The following is a 19,904-nucleotide window of genomic DNA, read 5'->3' as shown; positions in this document are numbered from 1 at the left end:
CCTTCCTGCCCCAGACCCCGGCACAGCTGGCCCCTGGGTGGGAGGCCAGAGCAAAGGTGTGTGGCAGCGTCCACCCCACGTGCCAACGATGCTGAATTCTGAGAAAGTTCCCTAAATGACTGCTCACTGGAAGTGGCACAGCAGGGGTGGGGTCGGGGTCCATTCCCGTCCATGTCCAGCTCCTCAGGGCTTTGCAACTCAAAGTGTGGTCCTGGGACCCGCAGCACCTGTGATCTGCTTAGAAACGTGGAATCACAAGGCCCGCTCCAGCTCTTCTGCCTGAATACATGCTGTTTAACAAGACCTCCAGAGAATCTCACCATGTCCAAGTTCAAGACGCCTAGATGGAGATGGGAGGTTCTCACACTTGATGGTGCACTGGGGTTGCCCCGCTTCCCCAGGAGCTGATTCAGGTATGGCTGGGGCCCAAGGATCTGCATTTCCAGGTTCCCAGGTGTGGCTTACATCTTTCTCTGATCAAGAGTCCACCCCAGGGTCTCAGACTTGGCTGCACGTTGGAGCCACCCTGGGGCACCTGGACCCACCTCCGGGAGACCCTCAGGAGTCTGATTGTCTGTGATGCAGCCTGAGTGGCAGTTTGAGAACCAATGGCCCAAACCACTGACCCAGACCCAAGGTCCCAGACAGCGGCTCCATCCCAGCGCACCTGCCAGAGAACAGGATGGGGACGTCCGGGATCTGCTCTTGCTGTTTGCAAGGCCCAAACGTCCGTGCGTAGAAAAGAATTAGACTGGCCGCCCGGCATATGCTTGGCTATATTCAGGGCACGCAAGCTTTATTTGGCAATGGCGGTATTTCATGAGTGAGCGACACAGCAGTGGGAAAGCTGCTTTTAGCACAGAGTCTGAGAGCAAACGATGACAGCCACAGCCCCTGCCCCCCCCCCGCCCCAGACAGGCCCGCTTGTCCCCCACTCCTGCACCGCTGGGCGGGGCCCCAGCATGGTCTCCCTCTGCACCCATGACACGCTCTCTGCGCATGCTCTGCCTCCCCCAGGTTGCTGGGCCGAAGGGAGAGGAGTGGACTGGTCCCCCTGCCACCGCCCTGGGCTCCTTCCAGTCCTGCCTCTTCTCAAGGCCACCCTGGGAGAAGCTGGAGGGCAGGGGCAAGACCACTGCCGCCTCCCCACAGGGAACTCAAGCCTCCCGGCTTGATTCTTCTTTTCCTGTAAAGTCTTTTCCTCCATGAAAGTTTAACAGGGACTCAGTGAAAGAAGGTGCTATTTATAAAGCACTTTGCGCTCACATAGCATCAGCCCTGCCCTCGCCCAACCTTCAGCCAACAGTGTACTGGGTGTCCTTAGGATGGGACCCAGTAGCCCAGGGACAGTGCCCACAGGGAGGGGCCAGCTCAGGAGCGTTCGGGGCCATGTGAGAAAGGTCAGATTTCATTTCAGTTCTGTTTCAGGGAACAGCCCAGCAACCAACCAACCGATAGAGGAAACCACCCAAAACGTCTGTGTGACACCTGTGTGCACTGCACGCCTGCCTCTGTATGTACGACCTTTTATGATGTGGCCTTACATGAACCGTTTGGGACCTGCCTCCCGGCTCTCTGATGTGAGCTGGGCTCCCTGGGGGAGGGGAACGTGAACCCCAGATGGAAGGCAAATGAGCCAATAGGGGAGGAACAGGCGAGGGGTCTCCAGGCACACCTAGGAGACAGCAGGGACTACGTCCAGTGTCAGAGTCCCACTTGGGGACTCTTCAAAGGCAAGGGGTGGGGTAGGGCTGATGGGGAGGGGCTGACGGCAGTGGCTGCACTGTACAGATGGACGGATGGCTGGGGGGTGTGACTGGTGGGGGGCTTGTGGAGGTGGCTGGACTGTACAGATGGACAGCAGGCCAGGGCAGATGGCCCTGCGTGTGCGAACCCCTCCTGCTGGGCAGTGGGCACCACCCTGCCCCACCCTGCCCCACCCTGCCCGGAGTGCCCAGTCGGCAGTCCATTAACACTGAAACGGGGTAGGAGGTGCTCACACTGTGTATGTTTTGACAGATTTGTAGAGTGGGGGCAGCAACCCATGGTTCTCTCTGACGACTTCCAGGTACTCAGAGGGCGTCTCCAGCATGAAGGGCCCGCAGCACATCTGGCAGCAGCACCTGACCCCAGTGGGTGGCTCCGGGTTCTTGTCAGACATGGGGGAAAAGTCAAAATCAGCCACCTATGGTAAACAAAACCCCACGGGTCAATCACCCACCCACCAGGAGCCTCGTCAGGTGCGCTCCCGGGCTCGGTGCCCGGTGAGGTGGCCTTACGAGCTCAGCTGCCTGGCAGCAGCATGCACAGAAACATTGTTCCGGCGCCACAAAGCGCCTCCCTGTGCCTTTGGCTTTTCTGCTCCTGGGGCCTCTCCCTCTTTTGTAGGGAGAGTATTGAAGGTAGCCCTCTCCCTCACCTTCATGGGCACGGCTGCCCGGCAGGGGGCGAGCACAGAAGGAGGTAAGTTATGTAGGAAGCAGCCAAGTCAACAATCGAGCCCCATTCACAGATGCCTCTCGGGCACATCACCCCCGCCCCAGGGCCTTGCTCTGACATCCAGACCACCTCCAGGCCCTCTGGCCCAGCCGCCGTGCCCTCGCCACAGATCCCGTCCTGTCAGGGACCAGGAGTCCAGCCCCCACCCCACAAAACACCCACCTCCACCATGTCCTTCTGATGAGCGGCATTCCGCAGGGTCATGTACATGATGAAGGCCAGCATCATGGTGATAAGCGTGGCACAAGGGAAAGCGAAGACAGCTGGCTGGATGCCTGGGAGTGAGACAGGGTGAAGTCACGAGCCTGGGTAGTTGGTGCTGAATGCTAGCTCTCCAGAGGTGGCGGCACAGAGGAGACAACACTCAGAGTTCACCAGAGCTTTTTTTCCCTTGTGTACATGCATCCTAACCAGGAAACCCAATAGGGAGATCAAGGATTTGGCAAAAACCAAGTTGGGGCGTGGGGGGTTTTAAAGTTTTACTTGATAGCAACTCTCAAGAGATGCAACAAACTTCCTCACCCCAAGTGTAGGCTGGACTTACGGTGCCTTGTTCCTAATGAACGCACAGGCCAGAGTGAGGACGTATGACTTCCTAATCTAGGCCGAGAAAGACCTAGCAGCTGCCTCCTCGTGGGTGCCCCGCGCTGGGGAAGGGAGCCAAGCTGTGAGGACGCCCACGCGGCCCTGTGACCTGTCACAGCTTTCCAGCTTCTGCCCGCTCTGGGCTCACTTCCTGAGCCTGTGGCCGAGAAGCCACACGGCAGGGCAGGAAGAGCTCAGTGTCTGGATTAGAGTCCTGGGTTCAAATCCTGGCTCTGACCAGGTGACCTGAGGGTGACACTGATCCACGAGGCTGCCACAGGGGTGTGAGCAGATGAGGGGAGAGAAGGCGCCATATGCGAGGCAGGTGATCAGCAAGTGCAGTTCCTTCTCCCTCTTCCCCCACCCTCCTGCTAGGGGCACCACCACACACCATGAGGACCTGTTTCCCAAGGAACGGCGGCCTTGATTACCTGTTGTGCTGTCCTCTCCAAGGAATTGCAGGGGGATCCTGGGCCCTCAGTGCCCAGGAGGTGCTGGGGGAGGCCAGGCCCAAGGTCCCCGGTGACGCCTGCAGGTCACAGAGTCTGCCTGGCCCACAGGGTCAGCCAGGGCCCAGAGAGGAATGTGACATCTCCCCAAGGGCTCAGACGGACTGGGGAGACTGGAGGTGACAGTGACGTACCTGGTGTACTTACAGGGCCACCCTGGGGACAAGGGCAGCAGGCAGGGTTTCCCCTTTTGTTCTGTACAGGGTGAGACCTGACTGGGCATCTGAAAAGACCATCCCTTAGGGTACTGGGATTCTGTTTCCTCCTCTACATAAGAAAGCCCTTTTCTGGGGTCACAGATGGGGCCTCCCCGGGAAATGAAGGGTAGGACCTGACGCTGTCATCAGCCAATCCCGTGGCTGTAAGCCGGTGGCAGCACCTCACAATGGTCTGGGGAAGGGAATTCTGGGGGTGACAGCTGAGCACCTGACGAATGAGGGGCCGTACTGCGCAATTTCTGAGCAGCTCACACTCTCCGAGAGACTCACAGCAGCCCTGCGAGTCCAGCTCAGTCACCGTAAGAGACGCTTGTTTTAGTGGTAGCAGCAACAGTGCCGAGATGGAGGGATGGGTGGGGGTGATGGCTCATTTAGTGCGGGGACAAGTGTGGCAGTGGTAATGTGGAAGGGACACCGACAGGATGATGGCGACAAGAGAGCTGAAGCTGGGACACCGCTGGGGCAGCACAGCATGGATGGCACTGGCCCGAATGGTTGGTGCAGGGGCTGGTGGCAGGGGTGTTAACAGCCGTGCTGCTGGCAGTAAGGCGGTAGCAACGTCAACGCCGTCTCTGGCTCTTGAAGGCGCTGGAGTGTGTGTCTGTAGCAGGTGGCGATGGTGGCGATGGTGCAGGGCAGGTTGGCTGGCAGTAGTTCAGTTGGCTGCTGTTACTGCTAGTGGTGCTGGTGTTGAGGGTGGTGCTGGGGGAGCTGAGGGGTGCAGGTGCTGGGGTGCGAGAGCCAGTTGTTGATAGCACCGGCAGTTTGGGGGTGGTGCCGCGGGTGGTCAGACAGTGGTGTGGGTTGGGGCCCGTAGGGTTAGTGATGGTGCTAGCGCTGGTGGGGTCGGGTGTTGAGGTCATCGGTAGAGGTGGCCGGTGGCAGCACACCGGTGGTGGTGGCAGGGCTGACTGGCTTTTGCTGCCTTTGTGGGGAGCAGAGGCAAGAGTCACTTACTGGAGGGCCACACCTGGATCTTGTGGTACTGATGCGTCTTGCTGATGGCGTTCTCGGCCCGGATGCTGAAGCAGTAGTCGCCAGGATCCCTGAAGATGTGGGTCAGGTTGTAAGCCGTGCTGTCCACTGACACCGGGTGGCACTCCCCTTCCTCCAGCGGGAGGCACTCGGGCTTGAGGCGCCAGCACACGTTCAGAGGGGGGCTGCAGGGAAACGGGGGTGTTTTGTTTCAGAAATGTCTTGGCAAGGAGTGTGAGCACAGACCAAGTCCAAGAAAGGCCAGGCGGTCATGAACTTCAGTGTCCTTTCCAGGACAGAACACCCAGCTGCTCTGGCCTCCGCTTCATACCCTCCAGACTGCAGACCACAATGGGACCCAAAAGATGGCCCTGGACCCCAAGGGGACGCCAGGCCAGTGAAGCAAACAGGAACATGCACAGACTGCTGGACGAGGCAGAACGAGTGCTCCAGTGACACACATGGTGTGCTGTGGAAGCACAGGGGACAGGTGAACATGTTCTTAATGAGGAGTCAGGGAGGGCTTCCTGGAGGAGGTGGCATTTGAGTAGGATCTGAAAGGATAAGTAAGCTTTAGATGGATTTGAAGGAGTTATCCATCTGCTACAGCATAGGCTCAGAATCTGGAAAACGCAGGTCCATCTAAGGAGTTCCAAGTGAGCACTCCTGTGTTACACAACCCCAGACCACCGTAAAACGCCCACTCAGCATCCAGGTCTGCCAAACACAGTGGCTTTCCACCCCGCTCTCCGGGTACTAAGCTTTTGCACCCAAAGCCCCCTGAAAGCTTCAGAAGCCATCTCCAGCCCCTTGGCTCGTCTTCCTCTTCCTTGGCCACTCTGTCCCCTCCTGGTCTACCTTTGGTTCCTTCTGACGTGTCCCCATGTCAGAGGATTGAGTGGGGTTGGTCCTTTCCACTAGAGTCCTTGAGGGCTGGGCCCTGACCACAGTTTTTCTGCAGCTCCGTCCATCCCAGTGGCCCCAGAGAGAGGCTCCCTTGTAGGGAGAACACACCAGCATCTCTGTGTCTTATCAGTTACCACAAACTCAGACTAATGGTGGTCTTGGCAGGAGCAGGGCCAGGCCCCACCCGAGACGGCTTGCTTTCCACGGGGCTGGCCAGGTCACATACGGAAGGCTCTTCACAGGAGAGGTCCCTCACCTGCCTTTGCCTCAATGCCCACATGGCAGACAGCCCAAGGCCAGCTCCCTCCCCCAGACCCTGGGAATGAAGCCATGCCCATGACTCTTCCATGGCACGGTCAAGGGTGGTCCCATCCCTCTGTAGGCTCCCCAACCTGGGGCCCCTCAGGGATGGAGCAAGGTCAGGAGCCTCCGATGGGGGGTGTGGGCGGGAACATAGGCCACGCACAGTGTACTCTGGGCTTCACTTACCTCCCCAGGAAGTTCAAGGTCACGATCATCTTTTGGAAGGTCTGAATTAAGGTGGGCCCCGAGACTTGGATGCCTTGAAGGGTTTCTGAAAGGCAGAGAAGACCTTGTTATACCTGGTGGCTGACGACAGCGGTCTCAGGGTTCCCGGGGCCCCGAGGCTGTGTGACCGCCACCCTGTCCTCCTCCTGGTTCTCCCCAAGGGCAGGTCACAGGTCACATTCAGGGCATGCCTTCCCATCAGGAGCAGGTGCTGGAGCCGCTCAGAGTGAGGAAGCAGCAGGGCTCTGGCATGCAGGAGCCGGAGGGCTGGCTCAGGATAGCCCCCTCATCCCCCGTCATCTGTGCTGCGTGGGAGTGAGGGGAAGCAGCACCCCATTACCACACACTGCAGCACGACTGAGAAGCCTGCTGTAGCTACCCCCACACCCCTCTCACCAAAGCCGGGAGAGGTGGGTCGGGGTGTCCCCTCCCTGTGCAGCAGACGGAGGCCATCCCAGCCCCAACAGGATGGTCCTTGACCGGCGGCCGAGGTAGCCGGGGAACAAGGAGTGATGGGGATGCACCAACTCACAGTACAGGGCCCAGACACTGGCTCTGGCTCTGGGTTCAAATCCCATCTCTGCCACTTGGTGGCCACCTGACTTCCTCTGTGGTCTTCAGTGCCCTCTTAGAAACTGGATAATGACAAACCCATCGGGGGCTTCCAGGGGAACAGAAGAGAGGCTGTGCGTCTGAGCTCAGCCCAGTGCCCGACTGGAGCCCCTCTGGTCTGTGTGTGACCCAGCCCTGGAAGGAGCGGTACCCAGGGTTCCCCGAGGGGCCAAACGCCCAACCCACACCAACCTCCAGAGACCCACCCTGCAGCTTCAGCGAGGCCGAAAAGTCGCCTGTCTTCTGCACGATCCTTTTCCCAGCATCCAGCGTTGCCTGCTCCCACTCCGCCACCACCTTGACCTTCACAGTGAAGGATCCGATGATGGAATAGTTATAATAGACTGTAGCATCTTCTGTCACCATCTGGGTGCTGTAAGGTGAAAGGGAGGACAGAGATGACAGAAGTGACTCATGTGGCTTCTTAGAGTCAGGGGTAGCTGTACAGTCAGCTACCAATGCCACAGGAGCAAAAATGTCATCAGGGCAGCAGTCCCCAGAGCAGGCCAGGGCACGAGGTCAGCCGGGCCTGGGTAGAGTGGCTGCTGGTCATCTTTGTACGCGTAAGTTACAGGTGGGAAAACTCCTGGCAACAGGTCCCTGTGACCTGCCAGGAAGTGCTCGGCTCCCCCAAGCCAGGAACATGGGAAAGGCTACATGTTAGACAGGGAAGATCCAGGGAGGGGAGAAGTATAAACTTTGGAGTTAAGACACAACGGGCCTTGAATCTCAGCTCTAGATTTCCTATCTACATAACTCTGGCTTACTTTTCTCATCTGTAAAACAGGAAGAATTAGACCTCCATCACAGGTTACTATATAACATATTAAGTGTGTAACATGCTTTTTCCCTACAATTACCTGAATCTCTTCAAAAGGAAGTCTAGTAGGAATAAAGTATTTTTGTTGATTTGCTGATGCTCTTTATACATGAAGTTTATCTGACCTTTACCTATTCTGTATCTTCCAAATATTTTCTTCCAGTCTAACCTTTATATTTTGGTTTGATTTACTTCTTTCATACTCAAATTTTAAATCTGATGATGCCAAATTTGGCATTTTTTTCCTTCATAGTTTCTGCATTTTATTTTTATTCTTAGAAATGCCTTCCTCACTGCCCAACTATTCAGTTGCAGGTGATCATCTACATTTCAATCTAGTCCTGGTTCATTACGTTTGCTATTTTAGATGTATCTGGAATAGCTTTTGTTAGGGATCAGGTTGTTCTGTTAGGGATCAGATTTTTCCCCAGTTAACCAACTATCCCAGTACTGTTTATTAAATAATCTATCTTTATTCACTGGCTGGAGATACCACTGATATTATACATTACATGTGTATATAAACTTAGGTTTGTTTCTGCTTTTTCTATTCTCTTCCATTGAGCTGCCTTTTCTTGCTGAAATTATTTGTAGCTTTTAAAATACATTTATGTATGCATTTCTAGACCCTTTTCCCACCCCCGTTCATCATCATTCTGCTTTTTTTCATCATTTCTTTTTCTTCTGACAATATCGAGAAATTCTTTCTTCATTTTTTAAAGTCTTTTTAAGGTTCTCAGTACAACTTGTGGTTTTATTCATATAAATCCTACAATTTTAGGCTAACTTTATTCTCTCAGTTTTTATGTTATGTAGCTATTATGAAAGGTTTTTCTGATTGCCATTATATGGAGAAACCAGGAGTCTTTGTTCTGTAACCAGCCATATTACTAATCTCTCTTTTTAGTGCTAAGGTTTTTCAGTTGAGTCTCTTGTGTTTTCCAGGCAAACAGTACTGTTCTGTGTCTATGATGAGTCTTGTCTCCTCCTTTACAACAGCTGTATTTCGTTGGCTAGTCAAACATGTCCAATTGCAATAGTCAGAGAATAGTCTTTAACATGAAAATAAACGCTGCTGATCAGTAAGGAGACTGTTCCCTCGCTTGAGACAGATGTTCTTTTTGTTATAAAACTACATATACATAAAACGTAACTATATACACATATATAACATGGTTATGTGTATATGTTTGATGGCTATATATGGTTACGTATGTATGGTTTATGGTTATATATGGTTTTATAACAATATACACGTATATATGTATGTATACACATGGGAAGGTGTATGTTTGTGTATATATGTATAAAATTATAATTTATACACAAAATTTAGATGACTTGTAGAATCTTTGTCACATTCTAAATATTATTCGTACTGGAATTTTTACTGGATTTGCATGAAATTTACAGAATAATTGGGAGGAAATTGACATCTTTATGACTCCCGGACATGGTGTCCATACTCATTTACGCAAAGCTTTGCCACTGCTCTGTAGCTCTGTCGCTCTCTTCACGCAGGATCTTTCCCATTTCCAGGTAAGCCTGACTGACCGCCGCCCCCCCGACCTGCAGCCCCTGCTGGCTTGCTCGGAGAGGAGGAGTAAGGAGAAACGGGGCCAGACGCCTGAACTCTGCCAAGCACGCGTTGTCACACATGCACTCGGCTGGCCAGGTCCCTCCAGAGTCAAAGGGAGAAAGATTCTACCCACCTTGACCTGCCTTAAAGGTCACTGGGCGCCAGTGACCCTCTCTGCTAGGGTGCAAGCACCTTGAAGGCAGGTCCCAAGCCTGACTCACACCGGTCCTCATGCACCTCAAGCTCGGCACAGGTGCTCAAGGCATGTTTGGGGTGAGGGAGAGTGGGCGGGTGAAGGTGGGAGAGTACAGAGCACTCCGTGTGGGATGACAGGCCCACCAGCCATGGACCAAGGCTTTGGGGCATCAGTGGGATAAGGACATACCCGTCTCCAAAGTCCCAGCTGTAGAGAAACGAGGCAGCCTTGAAGAAGTTGCTGGGGTCGTGGAGGAGGAAGGAAACTTTAAGGACTGTCTTGGTGAGGTAGGAGCTGGGCCAGGGCAGGGAGGTGTTCTGGGTGACGAGGAGGTTCCCCACGAGGAACTCTGGGAGAGAGAGACCAAGGGAGCATTGAGTCCTCCGAGGTGGAGGAGTGATCTCACCTGCCTGCTGTCAGGACAGCCGCAAGAGGGGACCCCCGCAGGTCCCTGAACGTAGAGGCATATGCCCCCCCAAAAGCATTACCCCTGCTGCAGACCCACTGATAAAGACCCACGGCTTGTGTCACACATATAGTTCCTCTCTCGCACCCCTTTCACAGGACTCTGAACTCTCTGGCACAAAGGATGCCCAGAGCCAGCCAGAAGGAAACGCACGGGCTTTGAAAGCCACTCTTAGGAAATACTTCAAAGTATGAGATGAGCCTAGAAAAATGAGCATTTCTCCTGATCGCATCTCCACACCCAGTGTGCTGGGCTGGGTGAGGAAGACTGTTCTGTGCCTCCTTCTCTTAAAAAAAAAAAATTAAGAGCTGATTTTTTTTCACCACAAAAGCAGAAAGTAAGGTGTGTTCAATAAAGCTCATTTGGAAATGGATAAAAAATGGAATGAAAACAAAAGAAACTGCCTATCACTCAAAACACAACCATGGTTGATGTTCTGAAGAACTGCAAATTATCTGTAAGCACATGTTTAAGGGGCACATATATTAAACACAGATGATCAAGTGGGTTATAGAATTTTGTGTTTGGAGTTTTTAAATTCTCTCAGGCTGTAACACACACTTTGTAAAAGTCATTATTATTCATTATGCAAATTATATTAATATACTTAACCAGTCCCTTTAGAGTTGCATACTTAGCTTAGTCCTGTTTTCTTCTGTTATAAAAACTGCAATGAACATCTTTGTGCATAAACCATTACCCAAAGGGAGGTTTATTTCCCAAAGATAAATTGTCTAATAGGTTGTAAACACCAAGAAAGCAGGGAGTTCTTGGAAAAAGAAGGGTGGGGAGGGTGAGAGGGAGAAAGGAAGGGAGTGGGGAGGGGGAAGAATGAGAGAGAGAAAGAGAGAGAATGAGAAAGAATGGGCCAAAGACTGAAATAGTTTATAACCATCAATATGTATCAATCAGTGGTTCTCCAAACGGTTGTATTCATTTATAGCCCCAGAAAGTGTCCATTTCAGCACAACCCTGCCAGCAGTGTGTATTACCATTTTTTCTGCTCCTTTGTTACCTTGACTGATAGCAGCAAAGGAACCATGAGTCTAATCTGCATTTATGCAGTTATTAGCCAGGCTGGATGTTTTCTCAGTGCCAAGGGTCTGAAGGCAAATCAGCAAGCAGGGAAGTTCCTCACCTGTGATGGGGAGGACGAAGAGGCTCCTGGCCACGGGCTGGCACATCCAGCAGTCGGCAGTGGTGACCCAGACGGAGACAGGGAAGTCCCCGGGCGTGTTCCCCACGGCGCGGATGGTGGAGCTGAACGCCTCGTCTGTCTTCCCCGTGAGCAGCAGTGGCGTGTGGAGCCAGTGGAAGCGGTAGAGGTGGGCGCTGGCGGGCAGGACCAGGCTGCCATTGTCGTCGGCCACCAGGCTGGCCGTGATGGTCACCTCTGCCCCAGTGGTGGCGGGACCATCAGTGGTGAGGCGCAGTTCATACAGGTCTAGGAGCCCAGAAAGAAAGGCTATGTTTCAGGACAGTGTGTGGCAAGGAGCCCCACTGTCACCCTCTGTACTGGCATCTATTATTCTCTTTTACAGGTGGAGAAACTGGGGCCCAGGCAGCTCAAGTGACCCACCCAAGGGTCACACAATTAGTTCATTGTCGGGGGAGGGTGTAGCTCAGAGGTAGAGAGCATGCTTAGCATGCACCGAGGTCCTGGGTTCAATCCCCAGTCCCTCCATTAAAATACTTAAGTAAATAAATAAGCCTAATTACTTCCTGCCAAAACAAAAAATAAACAATTAGTTCACTGACAAGTTGGGATTCAAACCCAGGTCTGACTGACTGCAAACACACGCCCTTTCCAGTGTCCAGTTGCACTAGCTACATTTCAAGGGCTCAACAGCCACGTGCAGCTGAGGATCACCAAAGCAGACAGTGTAGATACAGGAGATCTTCATTGTCCCAGAAAGTTCTATTCGACTGCACTGCGCTGGGTGACCCCCAAGATTCCTGGCAGGGCGCTGGAGTTTTGTGATTCCAGCTGAGTCGACTCCTCCGGGAACTTGAACTGAAATACTAGGAATACAGCCCTTCCAGGCAACCCAGGAACCCGTCTCACGGGCTGTAGGCAGAGACCAGGGCCTGGAGCACATGGAATAGAAGCCCGATAAGAGGCCTTTTAAATAACACTCCCCTCTGACCCACTCACTGAAGGGAAGACTAACTGTATTTATTTGAAAGTAAAGAAAAGTATAAAATTTTTTTTAAAAAATGAAATAATCAATAGAACCACTGTTACCACACTTGGGCATTTCCTACTATTTTTTTTAAAAATTATGCTCTTACTCTGAAATTATATATTCCATTGTTGTTTCCTTCCATCCTGTATCGCAGGAATTCTCCTAAGTCATTTATTCTTCAATTGCTTTAGACTGCTGCAGATTTTGTCATATTAACAAAGTAAGGGTTTAAAAGTAAGGTTTGTTTCCATCATGAAAGTAATATATATGCATAAAGAATATGAGAAATGTCCCCTGCCTCCCAAACACAACAGCTGCTGTCACACTGCTGTCCTCCTGGTTCTTTTTCATGCACGGAAGTTTTTAACTTAGTCATAATCACACTCTGCACACAATTCTGAATTACTTTATTCCACACGGTAACACATCAAAAACATGTCGGCAGTCCCACTGGTGGGAACGTCAGTATTTGCATGAGGATCCCTCAGGCAGGTCTGTCTTAATTCCCAGCATCCTTCACTCTTGTCAATAGCAGTACCATATGTCTTGGTAACTATTTTCCTGTCATTTGTAATTTTCCTTTGCAGATGAGACTTCTGGAGGGCTGGAGGCTAAAGAATGTCCAGCCTGTGGCAGTGCACATCTGGGCGAAAGAGGTGATGCCAAAGGCATCATGCCCTCAGCTCATTTCCCTCACTCCCATCCATCTCCCCGGCCACACGCACCCCTTCCGGGGCTTCCGGTACCTCTTAAATGCTGATGGAACCCTGTGACGTTGACCAAGTTTCCACTAAGCAGTACAGTAGCCACTCACCGCGCGCTGTTAAGCTTAACTTAATCAAAGTGAATTACTTAAATGTCATCCATACGAAAAATTCAGTTCCTCCACTGCACCAGCCACATTTCACAGCCATCTGTGGCTGGTTGCCACTCTCCTGGATGGCACAGGTACAGAACATTTCCTCCATCACCCAAAGTTCTGTTGGCCAATGGGGCTCTAGATTTCTCCCTTCCCAAACTTACCACTGGCCTAGAACTCTCCACCAGGGTTAAAGGAGCCAGCTGTCCTGAATCAATTCCCAGGCCTCTTCCACTCTAACTCGCTCTCTCCATCATTACTAACATTGCCGACGGTCAGCATTCAGCCCCCTCTGGATGGATTACTGCTCCATCCTGTCCCTGACCCTTGGCCTCTCATCCTGCCCTACTCTCAGCCACCCCAACAACGAGCTTCCAGCACAGTTCATCTGATCATGGGCCAGCCTCAGGGTGGATGGTGTTGATTCCCATCCTGGCATGCCCACGCTGTAGCTTTTACCCTTTAACCTTTGCAGTTCCCCCCCTGCCACGTGCTGTGTCCTTCCTAGCCACAGGACCTTTGCACATGCTGTCCCCACTGCCCTTCCTTCTTCACCTGTCTGTCTGTGGATATAACCTCTTCCAGGAAGCCCTCCCTGAACCCTTCCCCTCCTCGGTGCTCTCCCAACAGCCCGAGCACACAGCTGTCACAACCCCCGTTGGGATGGTTCCCTCATTTCCCCCACTGCACTGCAGGCTCCTTGAGGGCACGGCAGGAGTCAACCCCATCTCCCTCATGCCTAGCCGAGGGCTTGGCACACAGGAGGGGTTCTACACTGTGCTGCGGAGTGGCATCTGGAGAGAAGGGTGTGGCAAAAGGACCAACCCACCTGGCACTGCCCCAGGAAACTCTTCACTCAGGTGTGACTGTCTGAACCCTTTCCTTGGGCCCTACCCCACAGCTGGTGGGGGACCCAGAAGTAGAGGACATGCCCTGTGCCCCTACAGGCTCACAGGAGATCTGCTGGACTCAGCAAAACTGGGAGGTAAGTAAGTTTGCCCTCAACTGTGCCCCGTTCGCCTTGCAACCACGCTGCCTGCCCCCACTGGGGACTCTGGATCCAGCCTTTCCCCTTGCCCACCTCACATATTCCTGGTTCTTAATGCTTTTCCTTGGGGCCATATTTTGGATTATAAAGTCATTTGGGCTAGCCTCACAATGTCTCAGTCCCAAAGAGAGAATCCCAGACACAAAAGATTCTCCAGGAAAACACAGTGTGTATTTTATACGGTGGGACCCGAGTCCCCAGAGTCCCCCAGGGGATAGTGCTCCTGCCTGGGGCCACAGAGCAAATCTGCACTGCCCCAGGCTGAGTCCCTTGGGCTGCGAGGCAGCATTTGACCAGGCTGCCACAGAAACAGGTGCTTATACGAGAGGCCACCTCCTCCTTTCTCCCTCTTGCTCCTGCCCACCCTCTAGGAGAGAAGCGTGGGCTAGAGCAAGGCTGGCAGGTGGCAGGGACATTTGGCTGCATGCTAATGGCCATCTAGCATCTGCAGCTAGATGGGCGCAAGTCAGCACGACGCAGATCCGTTGCCAGGGGAATAGAATCAGGAGGGCAGCCAGCTCAGCTGGGAGGAGGGATGGGGTGGGGGAGGGGCGGGGATGTGGCTACAGACACTGGCCCAGCTCCTGGGAGCCCCCACCACCTGTCCAGACACTGGAGGCTCCAGGGGCACTTTTCTCAGGCTTGTTTTTAAACAAAACAAAACAAAACAAAACAGAAAAACAGGGGTTTCACAGCCCCTGGGTGATGCTGCCTCTCGTCCTCAGGGCCAGAGGTGTCCAGGACATCCAGGCTGAAACGGACCATAAAGGCTTTACCATGTGTGGCTGAAGGAACCAATCCCAGGTCTGGTTCTCTACCCATTCTAAACCCATCTCTCCAAGTTCATAAGCCCAAGTGACATGGCCGTAGAGTACAGAGCTGCCCAGGCAGGGGCTTAGGGGCTCCACAGGTGCCCAGTGCCCCAGACCTGAAAGGGCCAAAGCAAAAACAAAGCAGCAATAGCCACAAAGCAGGCCCCACGGAGGGACACCCACCAGCAGGCCCCCAGGGCCGCCACCTGGAGCATGCACATCTTCCCTGACTGCACAGCCTGCAGGGCCCCGAACATTCTAGAAAAGGGCTACAACAGCCTTTTCATACTGCACATATAGACAGCCCCAAACACTTCCCAAGGTACCTCTGAAGTCTGACAACATAGCCTGGAACTCATTAATGGTCCAGGACACAGACTCTGACTCCAACCTCGGGTACAGTAAGCACGCCAAGCTGGCAGACCCAGACCCCAGGAAGGGAGAAGGGAGGAAGTCCTTCTGAATCTCTTTTTTCCCCTGTCGGTTCTCCCCAACCCCATTCCCAGCTATTTTGATTGCATCATGGGTGCACTAGGCCAGGCTGGGAACCACGCAAGACTTCCAAAGAATTAATTCTCCCTGCTCTGGCTTTGGGCGGGGGGCAGGGGGTAGTTTAGACCACATAGATGATTTCTGGACACACGTAAGCCTAACAGACAAGAGAACACATTTCTATATGAATTTCTAGGGGAGAGCAGATGATCCTGACCAAGCACAATTCCCACAAAATCCTCTTAATTCATCCCTAAAATTGAAGGGTTTTAGTTTAGCTCGTGGCTTTGATTTCACAAGTTTGCATTAAATCTCTTCCTCTCTCTAACATTCTTTTAAAGTAGGGGGCAGGGAGCTGTAATGAAAAATGTTGGATAATGTTTCACACCCACCCAATAGCTACCCACATCCCAACTGTCCCCCGACAACTCTTCAGTCTGGGTCCTTTTTTGTTTTCTTTTGTCGCCAAAATGGGGCAGAAAAGTTGGTGCTGGCGCCTTCGGCGATGAGGAGGTAGGGTGGTAGAAAGTGGACCCGGGGGACGCGGGGTGGGACCCGGCAGAACCAGCTCGGGTCCATTTTGGAATTCATTCCCAGAGAGGAAATGGCAGACTGGCCTCCTGGGCTCTAAAATCGCACTCTTCCCGAAGCCAACACAAGCAGGGTGAAAAGCCTCTCCAGATAAGGCGACATTTTAAGGCAAAAACGCTGCTCTGCTGGCAGCCTGGCCGCGTTCTCCGGGGGCTGTGGCGTGATGAGCGACCCCGGGCAGTTCGGGTCTCCCCGCAGCGTCCTCCCCCACCCCCAGCGGCTGCGAGGTTCCCAGGCAACGGCATGGATGCGCCGGCCACCGTGCCGTTCCCGGGGCTGGGCCGATCTAGAGGTGGCAGCAGGAACGAGGGGCGCGGGAGACCCCTCAAGTGCCGGGTGACTCCAGGGTGGAGGGACAGAGAGGGCTGTCCGGCGCGGGGCTGGTTGTGCGCCCCTCCGCAGCGCGCCGCAGGGCCCTCCGGGGAGGAGGGAGGTGCGCTCAGGGCGCAGGGCGCCACCTCCGCAGCCCCGGCTCCCGGCGAGGCCGCCCGCCCGAGACGGCCCCGAGGTCCCGGGCGCGCTGCGGCCCCGGGAGGGCGGGCGGGCAGCCCGCGCGGCGCCTTACCTGCGGCCACCCTAGCCGGGGCCAAGGGCAGGAGGCAGGCCAGCCAGAGCATGCGGCTGAGGCGCGGCCAGAGGGCCGGGGCCATGGCGGCGCCAGGAGCGGCCGGAGCGCAGAGGCGACGCGGCTCGATTCGGCAGCGGCGACGGCCGCTCCTGGGGCGCGCGGCGCGGGCTGTGCGGGGAGCAGCGGGCGCGGCGCTCGCTCGTCCTCGCCGCGGGACGCCGTGTCGCTGCGCGCCGCCGCCACCGCCCACAGCCCGCCGCGCCGACCCCTGCCCACGTCAACCGCGCCGCGCCCCCTCCCCGCGCCCTCCCTCCTTTCGCCGCACCCCGCCTCTCCCCACCACCCTCCCCCTCCTCCCCAGTCCCCGCTCCTGCAGCCTGCGTCCCCTCCCTCCCTCCCCTCGCCGCACCCCTCCTCTCCCCTCGATCCCCACTCCCCTCCCGGGTCCCGGCTCCTTCAGTCTGTGCCCCCTCCCCTCCCCACGTCGGTGCCCGCGCCGGCGGCTCTGACTTAGCGTCCCCAGAGGCGCGCGCACCAATGCGGAACCTCCAACAGGCCCCTTTGGGCTCTTTCTCCAGGTGCCTTGCCCCTTCGTGACGCACACGACTTGGAGATGCGGCTCTTCATTCAAGAAGCACCGAACACCTGCTGTGTGCCAGGCACTGGGCAGTGGGCCTGAGAACACCTCGTGTCCCGGAGAGAGGGGCTTGAGTGCAGGTGCGCAGGTGCAGGAGCTGGGACCGATGCCTTTCTTCAGTTTACTCTCTCTGCATGTGCTGTAAAATGGGACTTGTGCTCATACTTGGGCCCACAGCGACATCGCTGTCACTGAGGGCCTTGCGACACTAAGGCAACTGCGATGGAGACCACTCCTTGGACACTCCTTGGCCTAAGCAGACTATCTGCCGTAACAGAACAGAGAGTGTCTTTTCTCCTAGAAGATAGCCTGGCTGACCTTAAAGATTGAATACCAGCAGCCTAGATCCTGCTCCCAGCTCTACCTCTACTGTACATATACTTGGCAAGGGATTTCCCCCCCAGAGGGAGGGGTTTGGATGGCTCCTCTCACCTGGCGGGCACTGATGGGACCACGATTGCAGGACAAGCTGCATGGGAGTGAAGGCACCTTCAGGACAGCTGTGGGGTCCCCTGAGGGTGGGCCCCACTGGCATCTCACTGTAATGGAGGCAGTGAGTCCCCTTAGGAAAGTTACAAGTGTAACATTATTACATTGAATAGCTACAAGGGCCACAGATAGTCTGTCTCATTGATGTCACAGACGCCACCTGCAAGGCCACCCTGAAGCTGATGCTGACTTGACTGTGACCCCTCTTTGCCTAATTCTCCACAGGTTATCACCCCTCACCCCCAGGAACCCTCCCTCCTCTAGGCTCTCACAGCACCTATCTTGATGTAAATTCTTGTCGCTGAAAATCTTCCTAAAGCAGGTCAGTCAGTCTCTTGGTCCTAGCAAGCTGGTATAATGAAATCTCCCTTTGGTAACAGAAGGGCAACAGCCCTAGGGTTAATACTCCTACCATAAATCCTCATTATCCTGCACGAGCAATGTAACTGGGGAATGGGGGCCACTGAGCTGATAAAAATCTCTCTGCTCTGGAGAGGCTTTTGGGGTTAAATCCTATGGTAGTTTGGAGGGGGCAAAACAGAGTTCAGGGTGATCTCTTTGTGGAATTATCCTGGCTCTGCTAAGGCAGCTGGAAGTTTTCAACCTCAGGACACGCAGTCATCCTGCTGAAACCCACAAGAGACCTCTGGAGGATTTATTAATTCATCATGGGGGAAGGTTCTTATCATAGGGTGGAACCCTTATGCCCAGCCTCCAAGAAGCCCAACAGGTGAAGCAAAGGGAAGCAGGGACTCCAGCACACCAGGGGACAGTGGTGGGAGGATGGCTTCTTGGTGGCTCTGAAAGGTGAGGCTGACGCCTTGTGCCCGACCCAGTCCAGGCAGAGACCACCTGTGCAGATTGCTCGTGCCAACCAGAGAACATTTTGGGGCTCCCTGAATTCTTTTTAGCTTTCCAGCTGATTCTGCCCTATCCATTCATACAGTATTATTCCAAACAGGGTACACATTTATATGCAAGTTTATGAACTGAACCATGTCCCCTGAGAAATTCCAATGTTAAGGCATAACCCACAAAGTGACTGTATTTGGAGGGAGACAGCACCTTTAAAGAGGTAATTAAGGCTAAATGAGGTCCTAAGGGTGGGGCCCTAATCCAATATGATTGGTGTCCTTATAAGAAGAGGAACAGACAACCAGAGAGAACATGAAGAGGTCATGTGTGCACACAGTGAGACACTGGCTGCCTACAAGCCAAGAGAAGAGGCCTCAGAATGAAACCTACCTTGGTGGCACCTTATCTTGGACTTCTCAGCCTCGAGAACTGTGAGAAATAAATTTCTGTTGCCTAAGTCACCCAGTCATTAATACTTTGTAATAGCACCTTGAGCAGACTAAGACAGCACCCAGTGGGCAATGGGAATACATTGGTGAAGAAAGACAGAAAAGGAGCTTACTGTCTAGGAGGGAAAACACGGTAAATGAGTAAATAAGTAATTTCAGATTCTAAAGAAAATTCCACTATTATGAGAGACAGTGGAGGGAGGAGGCAGTGGTGTTCTTACATTGGGCCTTAAGAAAGGGCTCTCTGAGGAGGTGACATTTGACCTCATCAAGGACGACAAGGAGCCAGCTTTGTGCCTTTGAGGGAAGAACATTCCAGATAGGAGAATTAGCTTCAAAGGTCCTAGGTGGGCAGGAAGCACGGCAAGGCCATTGTGGCTGGAACACCAAGAATGAGGTTGGGAGGTGCACAGGGTCAAGGACTGAGGATAAGCTGAAAAGTCTTTGGAGGGTTTTAAGCAGAGGAGGGGCATGATCTAATTTATCTGATAGGGATGAAGTTGGCACTGTCCCCAACCTCTAATTCCAGAGATAGACAAGAAAACAGGCAAAAATCGTAGCAGTGTGATGGGTACTTTCCTAGGAGAAGCTAAGGCCGTGGGAAAGTAGAAATTTCACCAATGTTACCCATAGGCCTAACTGTAGGTCTTTATCACATGCAACTAAACTGAAACTTATTAAAGGATTTGTCTACTGCTGCTTTTTTTCTTCACCCTCCAAACAATATTAAACAACCTCGGTTAGCACACTGGCTCCAGCCCTCAGATTTTTCAACATTCCCAAACTTTAGACCTACTTTTTGAGGGGGGGGTGGTAGGATCAGAGAGGATTTTGCTTGCAAGTAGGCGGCTTCTCCCATGGGGGAAGCAATGTTCAGACCCACTTGATTTCTCCTGGGGCAGAAATAATTGGTACTAAATACATCCACTTACAGTCCCAGCACTTCAGTAGAGGCTTGTTCTTGAGTGACATTAAACAAGAATGTCTCTGAACAGGGCACATTTCCTCCAAGATATCATGCAGAA

At 53.5% G+C, this 19,904-nt stretch overlaps 1 protein-coding gene across 3 annotated transcripts; it reads right to left on the bottom strand.

The window, feature by feature from the left end:
* Nucleotides 1-765: 765 nt before the first annotated feature.
* On the bottom strand, nt 766-19,873 carry TMEM130 (transmembrane protein 130). Of its 3 annotated transcripts, XM_072942113.1 has the most exons (9): nt 19,812-19,873; nt 17,519-17,625; nt 11,032-11,337; nt 9,617-9,776; nt 7,039-7,205; nt 6,182-6,266; nt 4,769-4,971; nt 2,662-2,774; nt 766-2,149 (listed from the first exon to the last, which is right to left on the bottom strand). In XM_072942113.1, exons 2-9 carry the CDS (start codon nt 17,619-17,621, stop codon nt 1,997-1,999), a joined length of 1,290 nt encoding a protein of 429 aa, XP_072798214.1. In that variant the 5' UTR covers nt 17,622-17,625; nt 19,812-19,873; the 3' UTR covers nt 766-1,996. The 3 variants fall into 3 exon arrangements, with proteins under 3 accessions (XP_072798214.1, XP_072798213.1, XP_072798215.1); XM_072942112.1 differs by lacking the exons at nt 17,519-17,625; nt 19,812-19,873 and adding an exon at nt 16,447-16,684 and having other exon boundaries at nt 766-2,185; XM_072942114.1 differs by lacking the exons at nt 17,519-17,625; nt 19,812-19,873 and adding an exon at nt 16,447-16,684.
* Between the last annotated feature and the right edge of the window lie 31 nt (nt 19,874-19,904).

This window comes from Vicugna pacos, chromosome 18 (genome assembly GCF_048564905.1).
Source record: "Vicugna pacos chromosome 18, VicPac4, whole genome shotgun sequence".
Taxonomy (NCBI): domain Eukaryota; kingdom Metazoa; phylum Chordata; class Mammalia; order Artiodactyla; family Camelidae; genus Vicugna; species Vicugna pacos.
The sequence above is the reverse complement of the archived record's forward strand: the minus strand, read 5'-3'. Positions and strand labels throughout refer to the sequence as shown.